This window comes from Pimephales promelas, chromosome 23 (genome assembly GCF_988280905.1).
Source record: "Pimephales promelas chromosome 23, fPimPro1.hap1.1, whole genome shotgun sequence".
Classification (NCBI taxonomy): domain Eukaryota; kingdom Metazoa; phylum Chordata; class Actinopteri; order Cypriniformes; family Leuciscidae; genus Pimephales; species Pimephales promelas.
In genome coordinates this window covers 2,165,232-2,184,467 of record NC_142791.1, presented here as the reverse complement: position 1 = coordinate 2,184,467, position 19,236 = coordinate 2,165,232, and the positions used below count along the sequence as shown (strand labels likewise).

General features: G+C 36.6%; 1 protein-coding gene across 2 annotated transcripts in view; it reads right to left on the bottom strand.

The window, feature by feature from the left end:
- LOC120482413 (uncharacterized) overlaps positions 1–19,236 on the bottom strand; it is a 50,829-nt gene that overhangs the window by 13,127 nt on the left and 18,466 nt on the right. The window contains exons 2-7 of one of the 2 annotated variants that reach the window (XM_039676731.2): positions 3,527–3,694; positions 2,354–2,458; positions 1,013–1,371; positions 850–931; positions 724–765; positions 567–637 (exon numbers count right to left, since the gene is read on the bottom strand). In XM_039676731.2, the coding sequence (XP_039532665.2) occupies positions 567–637; positions 724–765; positions 850–931; positions 1,013–1,371; positions 2,354–2,458; positions 3,527–3,569 (702 nt within the window). In that variant the 5' untranslated portion in view covers positions 3,570–3,694. The remainder of the gene's footprint in view (positions 1–566; positions 638–723; positions 766–849; positions 932–1,012; positions 1,372–2,353; positions 2,459–3,526; positions 3,695–19,236) is intronic. The other variant, XM_039676730.2, reaches the window with a different exon arrangement.

Below are 19,236 nucleotides of genomic sequence, written 5' to 3'. Positions count from 1 at the left end.
AAATTTTACATTTTTATATGTTTTCAATATGATTAAACAGTTATTATTAATATCAATGATCTAGGAAATAACCCCCTGGTTTCACAGACAAGACATCTAATAGCCTTCCAAACACAGCCCTGACGTCTAGGCTAAAACAGGGCAAAATTTAGGCTGTCAGTGAAAATTTTATAGCCCAAGAATAGACTAGTCATCAATTAGATACCTTGTAGTCACTATTGACTAGCTTACATGATGGAATATCATCTATCTTGCAAGTTATTTTTGCAAAACTATATTTCAAGGTTATTTTAGCTATAGAAGTGGGGACTATGCTGGTAGCTTAGTCTCAGACTAAAATGCATGTTTGAGGTGTTTTAACTGAAAGCAACTTGAAATACCTTAAAATACGTAGGTCAGTGCCATTGTTTTGTCTCAAGAAGCACTTTTTTGATCTAAGGCATGTTTATAAAAGCTACTTAAATATCCGAATTGAACGTCTTATCGTGGCTTAATCTAAGCCCTGTTTGTGAAACCAGGCCAAAAATAAAATAAAACAGCTGAGTCATTGTCATTCCTGAACTTACTTGTGTTATGACATTTTGTTCACTTTGGGGTGTTCCCATTACCTCTACAGATGTAGTAATCCAGTAAAACTCTAACAAAGACCAAAAGAGTCAGTTATGCATTGTATTCCTTCCATTTAACAGGAAAATGTGCCATTATGTTGGTTGTAATATTTACCACCACAGCTTTGAGGAATATGCCACGGTGTGGATGCTGAAACTAAACAAGAAAAACTTAACATTAGATAAAGGGGGGTAAAATAAGATTCACACAGAGATAAATCTTTACATCTTTATGTCTTACCGGTTGTGGTAAATGTTTGGTTAATGGTCGTCATCAGTGGTGTTGTATCATTTGTAGAGGCAGAGGGTGATGGTTCAGGAGTCTGTCGATATGGTGCAATATAACATACAGTAGGATGGAAATGGAGCGTTTGTGCTAATAATGGTCTATTTGTAGTACTTACTGTTGCTGTGAAGTTTTTGGTTGTTCTGTGAAAAGTTGTGTTTTCAGGGGGAGTGGAGATTGTGGTCGATTCAGAAAAGGTTGTGTTGTCATAGGATGTGTTTTCCGTAGTTCGATTATCAGTGCTGTGTAACTCCGTCGTGCGTGTCATTGGTGGGATTGTTGAGCTTATGTTTGAAGATGTGGTTGAGGTATCTGTCAGCACGGCAGGAGAGCTTGCTGTCGATGAGTAACTAGGACTTCTGGCTGTAATGTTATCTGTGGTTCCTCCAGTCACTGTTGTCAAATTTGTGGCTGAAGTTATTGCTAATGTTAGGATGACTGGAGAGTCAGTTGTTGTGACAGTTGTGTTTGACGTTACTGTAGTAGGGAAGAAAAAAATACAGAAAAGATTAAATCACACTAAATGTATCGTTGGAACATGGATCATGTTAAAATATCCTAATTTAACTTGATGGATGGATAGATTGATTTTTTCTAAACGATGCTGGGATGTTTTAACCCAAATTTGGGTCAAATAAGGACAAACCCAAATGTTGGGTTAAAAATGTCATTTAAAATTTGAACACAACTTCAACATTCACTTTCAAATGGAACATTTTTAACCCAACATTTGGGTTTGTTCGTATTTGACCCAAATTTGGGTTGAAACAACCCAACATTTTTTTATCTGTCTATATCTCTTTCTGGTAATCTGCTCATAGCTGATTCATAAGTACACGTAGAAATTGGCTTTTGTTTCTGCTAGACTAAAACATGTCCAGCAGGTTGGCTGAGCTGTATTTGTATGGTTGTTTCAGTTAAACTATTGTGTTTACCAGTGATCACGGCCCATATTTGAAGTGACTCAGATGCACTCCCATTACAGGAACAGAGAACAATAAATCTGAGATGTTTCTCTTTACACTAGAGACAAATCTGTGCATTTACAGTAATAAACAGCCTAAATATATTGACTGTGGGCAAATATGTTAATATATACAGTGGGGTAATTATGTAGGTCACTAATCAGATAACCAGATTTGTGAAAGTGATCATGTACACAATATCATGCAGGATCACAATAACAATACTTGTCTACAAAATTAGATAAATGCAACAGTCTTTTGGACCTCATTTGTCCAGGTGCAGAATACAGGATATGAAGAGCTCAGGATCTCCATTAGAAGTCACACAAGCCATTGTTTAATGTTACCACATTGCGCAAATAGACGTTTCACTTTCATCATCTACCTTTGTTCTATAAAGTCTAATGCGGGGTAGTATTGTGGCATATTGGTGAGCAAACAGGAGGACAGCCCCTGAAATGAAGTATAATGATCACAGGTGTGTCTGACTTTACCTGGACGGCACACCAGGAGCAGGACCAGGAAGAACACATAATCCAGATGGCTCCATCGACTCAATCGTTTGCTCGGCATCCCTCTGAAATACAGAGAAATCTCACCTGGCATCAGATGCAAAGAAATTAATCAAAAAGAAACTAGTAATATTTTTTTTTTTTTTGTTAAAAGCTGTATGTCAAACGTTCAATTTTATGTTTATTTTGTAAATCCATAAGGCTAAACCAACTGAATTTTCACAAACATTTGCTTAACCTTTTCCTTGTTTGTCTAGAGCTTTCAAAGTTAAATCAATAATGGGAGTACCGTTAAATCTAATGTACAGGAAAGAAAAGTGATTGTTATCAGTGATTAGGCATTGTGAGGAAATAATTGATGAATAGCTAAAATCAATTAATTTGTTTAAAATCTCAAGTTCTAAATATTACACGTATATCATTCTTAAATAAAATAAAATTTGTTCAAATAATTTATTGAAAATTATTAAATAAATCAATTTCTAATTATTTAATATTTAAAAATGTAATTAGGGCCTATTGGAATTGCTCCGTTTATTTATTTCAGTGATGTTAAATCTGAACTTTTTATTGTTATATTATCATCAATATTGAATACAGTTGTGTTGACAAAAAACAGCTTTTGTTTTAAATAGAAATATTTCGTAACATCATAAATGTCTTTTCTTATGATTCATTTAATTTGTCCTTACTGAATAAAAATATTAATTTCTTTCAAAAAAAGTAGTGTATATTGAATAGCATCTATAAGGTATTCTATATTTGACAGTATTTTGGTTTCTAAATCAAGTATCAGCAGTTCTACTCTGTCACTATAAAAATTCATGTTATGCTGTTGTTTTTAATATGGACTTTTTTGATTATGAAACTACTAAATTTAACTTCTTATCAACAATGATATATACAATATACAACAGTAATGTATTTATAAAACAATTTATTTATAATTAATAACAAAATCACGAATATACAAAATCTTTAATCAACCATTCAAAATAGTAAACTCATGTAATTAAAATACAACAGTCTATAAAACATTAACCAACATATAAAAAATGTACTTTGTAGTCAGAACCTTTTTTTAGGCACACGACTATATTTTAATCATAAAAAATATATAATCATTTAATCATAATCATTTTTTTCATCACATACCTTGCGGATAGTTGTGTAGACGGCCAGCTGTGCTCCAAATCATGATCTCCACACACACACCAAACCATGGATATTCTTCACTCACACAGAAATGTTTTTCTGTTGATAACCTGACAGCCTTTCTTCCCACAGATCTGGAATCAGCCTGCTAAAATGTGTCCTTTCAGACTTCAGGAAAATGTAAAACAGACAAAAGCCTCTTAGTAACTAATACACGGTCAAGTTTGGCTGTGAAGTGTATCAGTGAACACTCAGTTATGTGCACCACCCACCTGAACTTAAACTTCAACACACACCCTGCCTTCAAAGCACAGTTAGTGCACTTCCCCCTAGCAAAGCTACATATTAACTGTATTTTATATATATAGATTAAACCATATTTTTTCATTATATACACATATTTAATTCATATTTCAAGCATAATGGCTTAATTTTGGAGTAAACTGAGAAAAGGGCTTATTCATTAACCCTATTTTAAGAGATTTTTTTTTTCATAATGTAATATATATATATATATATATATATATATATATATATATATATATATATATATATATATATATATATATATATATATATATATATCTTTTGGTGATACTGTGGTTTCACTTATCTGTTGTAAATCAGCTCCACTGACTAACAGGTATGGCTTCTTTTAACAGGCAGAGCTTTTCTCTCAGTGGAATAACCGCTTTGGGTTTCCAGCAGTTTAAGTTGTTCCACCCATACTTGCATCATAGACTTTGGAAAATTGTCTTTTCAAAGAAAGTAGGTGGGGTTTGCATCTCTCCTTCTCATGCTTGTTTTCAGTTGTTTACCTGTTAATGTGTCTCCATGATGAGAGCAAGATTTAATCTGTGTCTGTTTTATATCTATTTCTTTTGTAACCATTTTTCTCTTGATTGTTATTATATTTAAACACTCGCTTATTACACAGCGATAAAAATGGCGACGAAATAGAACATTATGCAATGCCACAATATTAAGAAGTCCATATTAGAGAAGCAATAGGATGTTAAATACTCAGGAAGCATTAGTCAACACATTCATTTTTTCCCCACCCAGCATATTTCATGTATTTTATTGAATATTCAAATAACTTTTCTAACCCATGTGAAAAAGATAACCACTTATTCAAAATTTCACACACACAAGCACACAATGTGAAGTTTTCATACAGCCCAATATAAGTCTTCATTAGGGCCCAAGCCCTGAAAGGGCGAAGGCCCTATTGTTTTCCTTGGGATTATTTTTCTTTACTATTATTATTATAATTATTATTATTTTACTACCTTTTGGGCACTTTTGGGGCCCTTAACGTGCTCGAAAACTCTTGAAACTTTGCACACGGGTCAGAACCCGCGGCCATCAGAGCCGGGCTGAAGCTGGTACCCGGGCGTGGCAGGGCGGCTCGTCAGCGCCCCCTGGAACGGGGTCCGAACACTTGGTCCATAACTCAAACACGCTTGTATTTAATAATATGAAACTCGGTACACATGTTGATCTCATCGTTTCATCTATACCTCGCGCTCTTACTTTTTACCCCAGCCCAACAGGAAGTCGGCTATTGAGGTTTGTTTGTAAAACGATCGCAATGGAATGTCAAATACTCCTCCTAGAGCTTTGATCCAAATTCGACGAAACTCGGTCAGCGTGAAGTCAAGACATTGAGGATGAAAGTTTGCGAGGGGATTTTTTATATCTCGAACGGTTTGTCCGTGGCGAGGAAACGAAATCATGGCGAGAAACGTGAAACAGGAAGTGTGTTATAACTTCAGCATACATTAACTGATCTTGATGAAACTTCAGCAGTGTGTTCGCTGTAAGAGGACGATCACATGGATGTGACTATTGTGAGTCAAAGTTATAGCGCCACCAACTGGCAGCAGGAAGTGTGTCACTTTCAAAATGCTTAGATATCACCCTTTTATTTTTACCCGATTTGCTTCAAACTTCATCTGTATAATGTAAACATACGGCAGATGAAGACCTGTGAATGGATTCTTGATATCTTTGAAACTGTTGCCGTGGCGATGCATCAAACTTTACCCTTCTTTTAGGATGCTTTTAGGATGCTTTTGAGACCCTTAGCATGCTTCAAATTGCATGAAACTCGACAGACACATCACATTTATTAGCCAGTAGACATGTGCAAAGTTGCAGAAACGGGCGTGGTGAGGGCTCAGTAGCGCCACCTTTTGACAAAAGTGGGGTGGTTAGTTTTAACTAGAGTTACAAAAATTGGTATGTATATTGTACTCCTCGAGCCGGACAACTTTCTAATTGACACTTATTAGCTAGGACCCACGGAAAGTCAGATATTTTTGTTTGAATATGGCCACTTTGAGCCTACATGTCTCTGTGTCTCTGTGTCTTTGGCTGGCTGGCTGGCTGGCTGTCTGTGTGTGTGTGCAGGGGGAGGGGGCTTAACCATTTCACTGCTGTGTGTATGACCTGCATAAAGAAAATACATTTCTCAAGCCTGGTATTTTTAGGGCCCAAGCCCTGAAAGGGCGAAGGCCCTATTGTTTTCCTAAGGATTATTTTTCTTTACTATTATTATTAGGGCCCAAGCCCTGAAAGGGCGAAGGCCCTATTGTTTTCCTTAGGATTATTATTATTATTATTAGGGCCCAAGCCCTGAAAGGGCGAAGGCCCTATTGTTTTCCTAAGGATTATTTTTCTTTACTATTATTATTATAATTATTATTATTTTACTACCTTTTGGGCACTTTTGGGGCCCTTAACGTGCTCGAAAACTCTTGAAACTTTGCACACGGGTCAGAACCCGCGGCCATCAGAGCCGGGCTGAAGCTGGTACCCGGGCGTGGCAGGGCGGCTCGTCAGCGCCCCCTGGAACGGGGTCCGAACACTTGGTCCATAACTCAAACACGCTTGTATGTAATAATATGAAACTCGGTACACATGTTGATCTCATCGTTTCATCTATACCTCGCGCTCTTACTTTTTACCCCAGCCCAACAGGAAGTCGGCTATTGAGGTTTGTTTGTAAAACGATCGCAATGGAATGTCAAATACTCCTCCTAGAGCTTTGATCCAAATTCGACGAAACTCGGTCAGCATGAAGTCAAGACATTGAGGATGAAAGTTTGCGAGGGGATTTTTTATATCTCGAACGGTTTGTCCGTGGCGGGGAAACGAAATCATGGCGAGAAACGTGAAACAGGAAGTGTGTTATAACTTCAGCATACATTAACTGATCTTGATGAAACTTCAGCAGTGTGTTCGCTGTAAGAGGACGATCACATGGATGTGACTATTGTGAGTCAAAGTTATAGCGCCACCAACTGGCAGCAGGAAGTGTGTCACTTTCAAAATGCTTAGATATCACCCTTTTATTTTTACCCGATTTGCTTCAAACTTCATATGTATAATGGAAACATACGGCAGATGAAGACCTGTGAATGGATTCTTGATATCTTTGAAACTGTTGCCGTGGCGACGCATCAAACTTTACCCTTCTTTTAGGATGCTTTTAGGATGCTTTTGAGACCCTTAGCATGCTTCAAATTGCATGAAACTCGACAGACACATCACATTTATTAGCCAGTAGACATGTGCAAAGTTGCAGAAACGGGCGTGGTGAGGGCTCAGTAGCGCCACCTTTTGACAAAAGTGGGGTGGTTAGTTTTAACTAGAGTTACAAAAATTGGTATGTATATTGTACTCCTCGAGCCGGACAACTTTCTAATTGACACTTATTAGCTAGGACCCACGGAAAGTCAGATATTTTTGTTTGAATATGGCCACTCTGAGCCTACATGTGTCTTTGGCTGGCTGGCTGGCTGGCTGTCTGTGTGTGTGTGCAGGGGGAGGGGGCTTAACCATTTCACTGCTGTGTGTATGACCTGCATAAAGAAAATACATTTCTCAAGCCTGGTATTTTTTAAATAAGTTTTTATTTTTATTTTTTATAAGTAAAGGCATATAACTAGTTTAATTGTAGTGAATTGACAATAGTTTTATATAATTAGTTTATTAATCAGATTAACTTGGTCAATAAACTTGGTCTGAAAATTTGGTCCATAAATCAAACACACTTGCATGTAATAATATGAAACTTGGTACACATATAGATCTCATCGTTTCATATATAGCCTACTTCACACTCTTACTTTTTACCCCAGCCCAACAGGAAGTTGGCTATTTAGGGTTGTGTTTAAAACACATGCAATGGAATTTAAATTATTGCTCCTAGAGCACTGAACCAAATTCGACGAAACTCGATCAGCGTGAAGTCAAGACATTAAGGATGAAAAAGTGCCGCGGGATTTTTGATATCTCGAACGGTTTGGCCGTGGCGAGGAAACGAAATTATGGCGAGAAACATGAAACAGGATGTCTGTTATAACTTCAGCATACATTAACTGATCTTGATGAAACTTCAGCAGTGTTTTCGCTGTAAGAGACCGATCACATGGATGTGACTATTGTGAGTCAAAGTTATAGCGCCACCAACTGGCAGCAGGAAGTGTGTCACTTTCAAAATGCTTTGAAATCACTCTCTTATTTTTAACCGATTTGCTTCAAACTTCATCTGTATAATGTAAATACACGGCAGATGTAGACCTGTGAATGAATTTTTGATATCTTTGATACTGTTGCCGTGGCAACGAAACAAACTTTAACATTCTTTTTTGATGCTTTTGGGACTCTTAGCATGCTTGAAATTGCTTGAAACTCAACAGATACATCACATTTATTAGCCAGTAGACATGTGCAACTATGGCAAAAGATTAAAGTAATGTCAAAAAAGTAAACACTAAAAGCCTCATATCTTCTAAAAATGTAATTATACATCATTTGTTTCTAAATTAAATTATACAAATATTATAACGTCCCCAATTTTTCCTTTTTTTCATTTAAGAATTATGTTTACGTTCAAAAACAGCCAGAATTGTTGTAAAATTCAGAAAAAAATAATAATCTGAGTCATACGTAGTGCTATACTGCCCTCTTGTGTTCAATATCAGGTAGGCCTATTGTGTATATTCCCACCGGTTAATCAACGTGTGACTCTGCTGGGACTTGGGAGCTTTTAAATCGCTTACTTAAAACCGAAAGTCAAAATACGGATGTCCGCACAAGACATTAATGGTGTGGAGTAGAGCGAGCATTTTAAATAAATTCCTATTAAGTAGGATTGAACTAAACAGAAAGAATGTTCACTCTGTTCTGCTGGTTCCTCGCTGGTGGATCATATGATTACTTTGTCATAATCTATGACAAAAATGCTATTATAAACTATATTAATAATAGATAATACACATTGCTCTTATTTTTAAAAAATACATTCATGAAAAACAAGATAACAAAAATCATAAAAAGATAAAGCCATGGCTGCTATAAATGTTTGAAATGCATAGGACAGATGTTTAATGACGCAGCAACATATAATTGAAAGGCAATTAATAATCTGTCATTACGTCACTGCATTATGATATTACGGCTCTAATACGGTGCAGCACAAAGCACTTATGTGCATCCCGAGCGGAGAATGTTGTGCTTGAAGCCACATGAAGTTACAGCGCATTGAGTCCGTATTGAAAAGTTCAAAGCACAAAGGAAATACATATTTATGAACAGTGTATTATACATTATCTATCTATGCAATAGTTTATTGAGCCTTTTCTTTTAAAGGTTTTAAATTTCAGTTACTGTGTGCGTGAAGAACAATTATAGTGCTCTGACTCTAGTGTTGTGATCTAACCGACAGCGTCTGACACCCGGTAGAAAGTAACACGATTAAGTTACAGCAATAAAGTCCAGCAAGAAAAAGTTTCTTCATTCGAAAATATAGACCTTTAGACCTTTATCTTAAAGACCCAGTATAATAGGATTAACATTGAATCATCTTGAAGATCGTTTCATCATTGACTGTAACCGAATGCGACGTGCTGTTTGAATGCTGAATGGAGAATGACTGACAGGCGCAGAGAGGGAAAAGTTTACGTGTTCTTGAATTTAATGACTTAAATATTAATTTCTATATCACATAATAGCTTCAGAACACTTATAATACAGTACACAAAAACTTTATGGTACTTTAGAAAGTTTTTGTGCCTTTGTGCCTTACATAGAATAGTATATGCACAATATGAATCAGCCTCGTCAAAGATGGCAGTGTCAGAGCCGATACCGATCCTGAGTATCTAATCGGCGCACTTCTTTTCAACAGTCAAATTGAAATTGAAATTGCTTGAAACTCAACAGATACATCACATTTATTAGCCAGTAGACGTGCAAAGTTTCAGAAACGGGCATGGTGCAAGGACTAAATAGCGCCACCTTTTGACAAAAGTGGGGTTGTTAGTTTTATCTACAGTTACAAAAATCGGTATATACATTGTACTCCTCAAGCCGGACAACTTTCTATTACATAGTCATTAGCTCGGACCAAGAGGAAGTCAGATATTTTGGTTTGAATATGGTGAGCCTCTCTCTGAGCCTACGTCCCTGTATGGCAAGCCCTTTTAACATTTAAAAGCTAAGTTTGCCTATCCGGAATTAACATTGTAGATATCAACAACGTCTTTCTGTCTAGTCGTAATTACATTTTGGATAGTTTGTATTATCATTTAAGATATCTGTAACATAATTTTGACTAGTCGAAATGACAGAGTATGGCAAGCCGTTTTAACATTTAATCATGAAAGGGCCAAAGCCTTCGGCACCGCCACCCGGGTGCCTTTAGGTAACTAAAGGAACCGGGGTTGCGGTGCCACCGGCTTGGGCCCGCCATCGCTGCTCGCAGCTATATTTATTATTATTATTATTATTTATACGACTATTCGGGCACTTTTGGGGCCCTTAACATGCTCAAAAACTCTTGAAACTTAGCACACGGGTCAGAACCCGCGGCCATCAGGGCCGGGCTGAAGATGGTACCCGGGCGTGGCAGGGGGGCTAGACAGCGCCCCCTGGAACGGGGTCCGAAAACTTGGTCCATAAATCAAACACGCTTGCATGTAATAATATGAAACTCGGTGCACATATAGATCTCATCGTTCATATATACCTCATACTATTACTTTTTACCCCAGCCCAACAGGAAGTCGGTTATTTAGGGTTGTTCATAAAACACTCGCAATGGAATTTGAAGTACTACTCCTAGAGAATTCAAACTCACGGCACGAAACTCGGTCAGCATGAAGTCAAGGCATTGACGATGAAAGTTTGCGAGGGGATTTTTGATATCTCGAACGGTTTGGCCATGGCGAGGAAACGAAATTATGGCGAGAAACGTGAAACAGGAAGTGTGTTATAACTTCAGCATACATTAACTGATCTTGATGAAACTTCAGCAGTATGTTTGCTGTAAGAGGACGATCACATGGATGTGACTATTGTGAGTCAGAGTTATAGCGCCACCAACTGGCAGCAGGAAGTGTGTCACTTTCAAAATGCTTTGAACTCACCCTTTTATTTTTACCCGATGTGCTTCAAACTTAATCTGTATAATGTAAATACATAGCAGATGAAGACCTGTGAATGGATTCTTGATATCTTTGATACTGTTGCCGTGGCAACGCATCAAACTTTAAAATTCTTTTTTTTTATGATTTTGAGACTCTTAGCGGCTTTTGGGGCCCTTAACGGGTTTGAAAACTCTTGAAACTTTGCACACAGGTCAGATCCCACAGCCATCAGAGCCGGGCTGAAGATGGTACCTGGGTGTGGCAGGGGGGCTAGACAGCGCCCCCTGGAACGGGGTCCGAACACTTGGTCCATAAATCAAACACGCTTGCATGTAATAATATGAAACTCGGTACACATGTTGATCTCATCGTTTCATCTATACCTCACGCTCTTACTTTTTACCCCAGCCAAACAGGAAGTCGGCTATTGAGGTTTGTTTGTAAAACGCTCGCAATGGAATGTGCAATACTCCTCCTAGAGAATTCAAACACACGGCACGAAACTCGGTCAGCATGAAGTCAAGGCATTGAGGATGAAAGTTTGCGAGGGGATTTTTGATATCTCGAACGGTTTGGCCGTGGCGAGGAAACAAAATTATGGCGAGAAACGTGAAACAGGAAGTGTGTTATAACTTCAGCATACATTAACTGATCTTGATGAAACTTCAGCAGTGTGTTCACTGTAAGAGGCTGATTACATGGATGTGACTATTGTGAGTCAAAGTTATAGCGCCACCAACTGGCAGCAGGAAGTGTGTCACTTTCAAAATGCTTTGATATCACCCTCTTATTTTTAACCGATTTGCTTCAAACTTCATCTGTATAATGTAAAAATACAGCAGATGTAGACCTGTGAATGGATTCTTGATATCTTTGATACTGTTGCTGTGGCAACAAATCAAACTTTAACATTCTTTTTTGATACTTTTGGGACTCTTAGCATGCTTGAAATTGCTTGAAACAGATAGATACAGATAGCTCAACAGATACATCACATTTATTAGCCAGTAGGCATGTGCAACTTTGGCAAAAGATTAAAGTAATGTCAAAAAAGTAAACAGTAAACACTAAAAGCCTCATATCTTCTAAAAATGTAATTATACATGATTTGTTTCTAAATTAAATTATACAAATATTATAATTAAACCAGTTTTTCCCTTTTTTCATTTAAGAATTATGTTTACGTTCAAAAACAGCCAGAATGGTTTTAAAATTCAGAAGAAGAAAAAATAATCTGAGTCATACGTAGTGCTATACTGCCCTCTTGTGTTCAATATCAGGTAGGCCTATTGTGTATATTCCCACCGGTTAATCAACGTGTGACTCCGCTGGGACTCGGGAACTTTTAAATCGCTTACTTAAAACCGAAAGTCAAAATACAGATATCCGCACAAGACATTAATGTTGTGGAGTAGAGCAAGCATTTTAAATAAATTCATATTAAGTAACTAAACAGAATGAACGTTCACTCTGTTCTGCTGGTTCCTCGCTGTTGGCGCGCACAGTTATGAATGCTTGTGCAGCCATGAGTTTTAGTTTAATTTTAAAATTAGCGCAATTTCGGGATTTGTATTATTTGAATTTATTTTTAAAAAACACAATGTTGAGTTTTATTGTAACACTGTTTAATCGCGCCCACGGTTATATTTTGTATATTATATATAATTATAATGTATTTCTGTATAAAATAATACTACAATAAAAAACACATTTGTGACCGACCTGATCCAGCAAAATTAGTCACAGTGACCCAAATTTAAAAATTGAGATTTTGATATTAATGGAAAGAGGACACTGTAAGCTTTCAAATGATACCTTGGTCATACCTTGAATGGTTGTAACGATATACAGATTTGAATTCTGGTCGTCTGCCCTTTTTTTTCCAATTGAAAACCTAAGAAAATCGCTTTTAAAGTTTTTTTGCCCGTTTTTTTTTTTTTTTTTTTTTGATATCTTTCAAAATCCATAGCATTTTAAGGGATAAACTATTTATTTTATATAGCTTAATTTGACCAAATAGATTAACATATATAAATGCAATTTAACGAGGCTGAAACTCAACTTATTTTTAATTTTTTTGAAATAAATAATTAAAAAGTCACTTTTACAAAAATGTTCTAAAATCAGAAAGATTAAAGAGGAGTCAGAGAGAAATTCAGTTTTCATACGGATTAGCCCACATAAGCAGAGAGCAGTCTGTTTTCTTTCATTTTGAATGGTTGTGTTTAAAAGTAGACATTTCAATATATATGTCTGTGAGGATAGCCTACCTTATACGCTGACTTTCGGTTCATGAGACAAGCTTCAGTTCACGTGCCGCGCGTCTCCGCGTCGTGATTAGGCCTAGCCTATTGTCTGCAATTTATTTCTTATTATTAAATCCTAGTAATTGGTTGATGAAACATTGATTTAAATTAAGATAATTATTTTAAAACGAAATTTACTTTAAAGAAAGGCTTTGTGCTTGCATGTTTAAGCTATGTGAAAGTTTTAGTGCTGCTTCCAGAGAACGGTCACGTTCGGATTGTTTTTCCTCATAAATGCGAATACGGAAAATAAAATAAAGATTTTATGTTCTGGAGAGAGTCAACCCTTCTTCATCGGGTGAGTATTACTTTTGGTTTGTGCAGTGTGGTTCACATAGGCCAATTTATTAAAATATTTAATTATCTGGGAATTGGATCTCCTCCATAATGCTGAAATTGCCCAATTTTAAAAAAAAATTAGTAATAATTTAAGTTTTGTGGTGTAAGTCTACGTATTTTATAATGTTAACTTCAAATAATACTAATAGTAATTTAAAGATGTTGTAGCTAGCATTGGGTCTGGACGTGAAGGATAACTTCGGGAGTTGAAGGGACGTGTCGGTGTCGTGATTCTGTCTTCTCACACCGCGACACAGGTTCGTGGATCTGAGTGTCGCGATCGTTACAGCCTTACATAGGCTATATTCTTCTTGCAGATAAATATACTCACGCAGTTTAGGTTAGAAGCCTCCAGTGAGTTCAACGTTTCAGGGGATACCCGGGAAATGCTCAGAGGTGACGAGGGGAGTTGAGAAGAGCAATGTTTATTTCAGCGAATTTAAAGCTTTGACAACTTTAATCGTTATTTAAATACCTTTACTCAATTATCTCGACTACGAAACCCTGTGAGATTATTTTTGAATGTCTGTTCTTTGAAATTAGCAAAAAAAAAATTTTTTTTTTTTTTTTGTTATTTCATGGTTTTTACACATAATCGGCCCATATCTTAAAATGGAAGGTTGCAACTTCCGACTCATTTCGCCAGAGCGGGTCACATTTGATTTTTATTTTTTAAACAATGTAATGTGTAACCTAAAAATAAACAGATTATTTGATAAATGGTATATTTAAATCTGCATATTGTAGCCTAATATCTGCAGGGCAGCCTAGTCTTAATAAATGTATGCTTCATTTTTCATTAGTAAATTTGATCAATAAATTCAATAATTTAGAATAATAAGACACTATAGGGCTGTTACCCTAAGGCTGATCAAATTAAATCGGTTACACAATAATGAGATCGGTTACACAAAAATTACGAGATTGGTTTAACAGGAGTCAATTAAAAATCGCTGTAAAGAACGATACTTTTAAACATAACCCTAAATCACCATAAGGTGTCGCCAGATGACCGTCTTAATGAACGAGTCATGGATTCAAAATGCTGAATCATTCAGTAATGAGAAAACACATTGCTTTGAGATGCGCGATGGGTCGCTGTGATCTTTGTTTAACTATTTTCTCTGCTGAAACAGAAAAAAGTCAATATTGCATCTAAAAAGTCAATATTGCATATAAAATGTAAGTGACTTGACTTGTGTGTGTGACTATGTTTGTTGTAGTGATAAGAGTTGCACCCTTGTTAAAGTTTAAGGCCTTGTGTTTTTGGATATATATCTTTCTTTCTTTTTTTTTCTTTTTTTACAAAATATGCATATAACCCATATATTTTAGATTTATTATTTGCTTTAAATTAAATTAAGATTGTATTTTTGGTAATTGAACCTGAATGAATTTAAAAATGAATGTGCTATATTTCAGATCATATATTTGTTTTTCTTAAAATTTGAACTAACTTTATTCTCAGCTGAATTATAAATATTTTATTTCTGTATGAATTAAAAACACATTTGATTTTTCTTTTTTAATCAATGTAGAATGTGTAACTGAAATATAAACAGATTAGGGCTCTGTTCGAGGACAAGTAACTAAAACCAATGCGACATGATGAATGTTTGTTTCCCAAACCATCTCAGAGTAACAGCTTACTTTTCTTTCTTACTATATTCTTTCTTACTATAAACTGTGCTGTAGAGCTTGCATCAGTCAAAGCAGGGTTACATTTTGCATGTCGTGCACAATAAACCTAAAGGCACCAGGGTGGCGGTGCCACCGGCTTCATATATATATGTATATATATAGTATATATAGTATATATATATATATATATATATATATATATATATATAGCTGTGATCCGCGATGAAGGGCCAAAGCCAGTGGCATGGCCACCCTGGTGCTTTTATGTAACTAAGGAACCGGGGTTGCGGTGCCACCGGCTTGGGCCCTTCATCGCTGCTCGCAGCTATATTTCTGTATTATAACCTTGCATTATTAGGGCCCAAGCCCTGAAAGGGCGAAGGCCCTATTGTTTTCCTTAGGATTATTATTATTATTAGGGCCCAAGCCCTGAAAGGGCGAAGGCCCTATTGTTTTCCTAAGGATTATTTTTCTTTACTATTATTATTATAATTATTATTATTTTACTACCTTTTTGGCACTTTTGGGGCCCTTAACGTGCTCGAAAACTCTTGAAACTTTGCACACGGGTCAGAACCCGCGGCCATCAGAGCCGGGCTGAAGCTGGTACACGGGCGTGGCAGGGCGGCTCGTCAGCGCCCCCTGGAACGGGGTCCGAACACTTGGTCCATAACTCAAACACGCTTGTATGTAATAATATGAAACTCGGTACACATGTTGATCTCATCGTTTCATCTATACCTCGCGCTCTTACTTTTTACCCCAGCCCAACAGGAAGTCGGCTATTGAGGTTTGTTTGTAAAACGATCGCAATGGAATGTCAAATACTCCTCCTAGAGCTTTGATCCAAATTCGACGAAACTCGGTCAGCATGAAGTCAAGACATTGAGGATGAAAGTTTGCGAGGGGATTTTTTATATCTCGAACGGTTTGTCCGTGGCGGGGAAACGAAATCATGGCGAGAAACGTGAAACAGGAAGTGTGTTATAACTTCAGCATACATTAACTGATCTTGATGAAACTTCAGCAGTGTGTTCGCTGTAAGAGGACGATCACATGGATGTGACTATTGTGAGTCAAAGTTATAGCGCCACCAACTGGCAGCAGGAAGTGTGTCACTTTCAAAATGCTTAGATATCACCCTTTTATTTTTACCCGATTTGCTTCAAACTTCATATGTATAATGGAAACATACGGCAGATGAAGACCTGTGAATGGATTCTTGATATCTTTGAAACTGTTGCCGTGGCGACGCATCAAACTTTACCCTTCTTTTAGGATGCTTTTAGGATGCTTTTGAGACCCTTAGCATGCTTCAAATTGCATGAAACTCGACAGACACATCACATTTATTAGCCAGTAGACATGTGCAAAGTTGCAGAAACGGGCGTGGTGAGGGCTCAGTAGCGCCACCTTTTGACAAAAGTGGGGTGGTTAGTTTTAACTAGAGTTACAAAAATTGGTATGTATATTGTACTCCTCGAGCCGGACAACTTTCTAATTGACACTTATTAGCTAGGACCCACGGAAAGTCAGATATTTTTGTTTTAATATGGCCACTCTGAGCCTACATGTGTCTTTGGCTGGCTGGCTGGCTGGCTGTCTGTGTGTGTGTGCAGGGGGAGGGGGCTTAACCATTTCACTGCTGTGTGTATGACCTGCATAAAGAAAATACATTTCTCAAGCCTGGTATTTTTTAAATAAGTTTTTATTTTTATTTTTTATAAGTAAAGGCATATAACTAGTTTAATTGTAGTGAATTGACAATAGTTTTATATAATTAGTTTATTAATCAGATTAACTTGGTCAATAAACTTGGTCTGAAAATTTGGTCCATAAATCAAACACACTTGCATGTAATAATATGAAACTTGGTACACATATAGATCTCATCGTTTCATATATAGCCTACTTCACACTCTTACTTTTTACCCCAGCCCAACAGGAAGACGGCTATTTAGGGTTGTGTTTAAAACACATGCAATGGAATTTAAATTATTGCTCCTAGAGCACTGAACCAAATTCGACGAAACTCGATCAGCGTGAAGTCAAGACATTAAGGATGAAAAAGTGCCACGGGATTTTTGATATCTCGAACGGTTTGGCCGTGGCGAGGAAACGAAATTATGGCGAGAAACATGAAACAGGATGTCTGTTATAACTTCAGCATACATTAACTGATCTTGATGAAACTTCAGCAGTGTTTTCGCTGTAAGAGACCGATCACATGGATGTGACTATTGTGAGTCAAAGTTATAGCGCCACCAACTGGCAGCAGGAAGTGTGTCACTTTCAAAATGCTTTGAAATCACTCTCTTATTTTTAACCGATTTGCTTCAAACTTCATCTGTATAATGTAAATACACGGCAGATGTAGACCTGTGAAAGAATTTTTGATATCTTTGATACTGTTGCCGTGGCAACGAAACAAACTTTAACATTCTTTTTTGATGCTTTTGGGACTCTTAGCATGCTTGAAATTGCTTGAAACTCAACAGATACATCACATTTATTAGCCAGTAGACATGTGCAACTATGGCAAAAGATTAAAGTAATGTCAAAAAAGTAAACACTAAAAACCTCATATCTTCTAAAAATGTAATTATACATCATTTGTTTCTAAATTAAATTATACAAATATTATAACGTCCCCAATTTTTCCTTTTTTTCATTTAAGAATTATGTTTACGTTCAAAAACAGCCAGAATTGTTGTAAAATTCATAAAAAAATAATAATCTGAGTCATACGTAGTGCTATACTGCCCTCTTGTGTTCAATATCAGGTAGGCCTATTGTGTATATTCCCACCGGTTAATCAACGTGTGACTCTGCTGGGACTTGGGAGCTTTTAAATCGCTTACTTACAACCGAAAGTCGAAATACGGATGTCCGCACAAGACATTAATGGTGTGGAGTAGAGCGAGCATTTTAAATAAATTCCTATTAAGTAGGATTGAACTAAACAGAAAGAATGTTCACTCTGTTCTGCTGGTTCCTCGCTGGTGGATCATATGATTACTTTGTCATAATCTATGACAAAAATGCTATTATAAACCATATTAATAATAGATAATACACATTGCTCTTATTTTTTGAAAAATACATTCATGAAAAACAAGATAACAAAAATCATAAAAACATATAGCCATGGCTGCTATAAATGTTTGAAATGCATAGGACAGATGTTTAATGACGCAGCAACATATAATTGAAAGGCAATTAATAATCTGTCATTACGTCACTGCATTATGATATTACGGCTCCAATACGGTGCAGCACAAAGCACTTATGTGCATCCCGAGCGGAGAATGATGTGCTTGAAGCCACATGAAGTTACAGCGCAGTGAGTCCGTATTGAAAAGTTCAAAGCACAAAGGAAATACATATTTATGAACAGTGTATTATACATTATCTATCTATGCAATAGTTTATTGAGCCTTTTCTTTTAAAGGTTTTAAATTTCAGTTACTGTGTGCGTGAAGAACAATTATAGTGCTCTGACTCTAGTGTTGTGATCTAACCGACAGCGTCCGACACCCGGTAGAAAGTAACACGATTAAGTTACAGCAATAAAGTCCAGCAAGAAAAAGTTTCTTCATTCGAAAATATAGACCTTTAGACCTTTATCTTAAAGATCCAGTATAATAGGATTAACATTCAATCATCTTGAAGATCGTTTCATCATTGACTGTAACCGAATGTGACGTGCTGTTTGAATGCTGAATGGAGAATGACTGACAGGCGCAGAGAGGGAAAAGTTTGTGTTCTTGAATTTAATGACTTAAATATTAATTTCTATATCACATAATAGCTTCAGAACACTAATAATACAGTACACAAAAACTTTATGGTACTTTAGAAAGTTTTTGTGCCTTTGTGCCTAACATAGAATAGTATATGCACAATATAGAATTTGAATCAGCCTCGTCAAAGATGGCAGTGTCAGAGCCGATACCGATCCTGAGTATCTAATCGGCGCACTTCT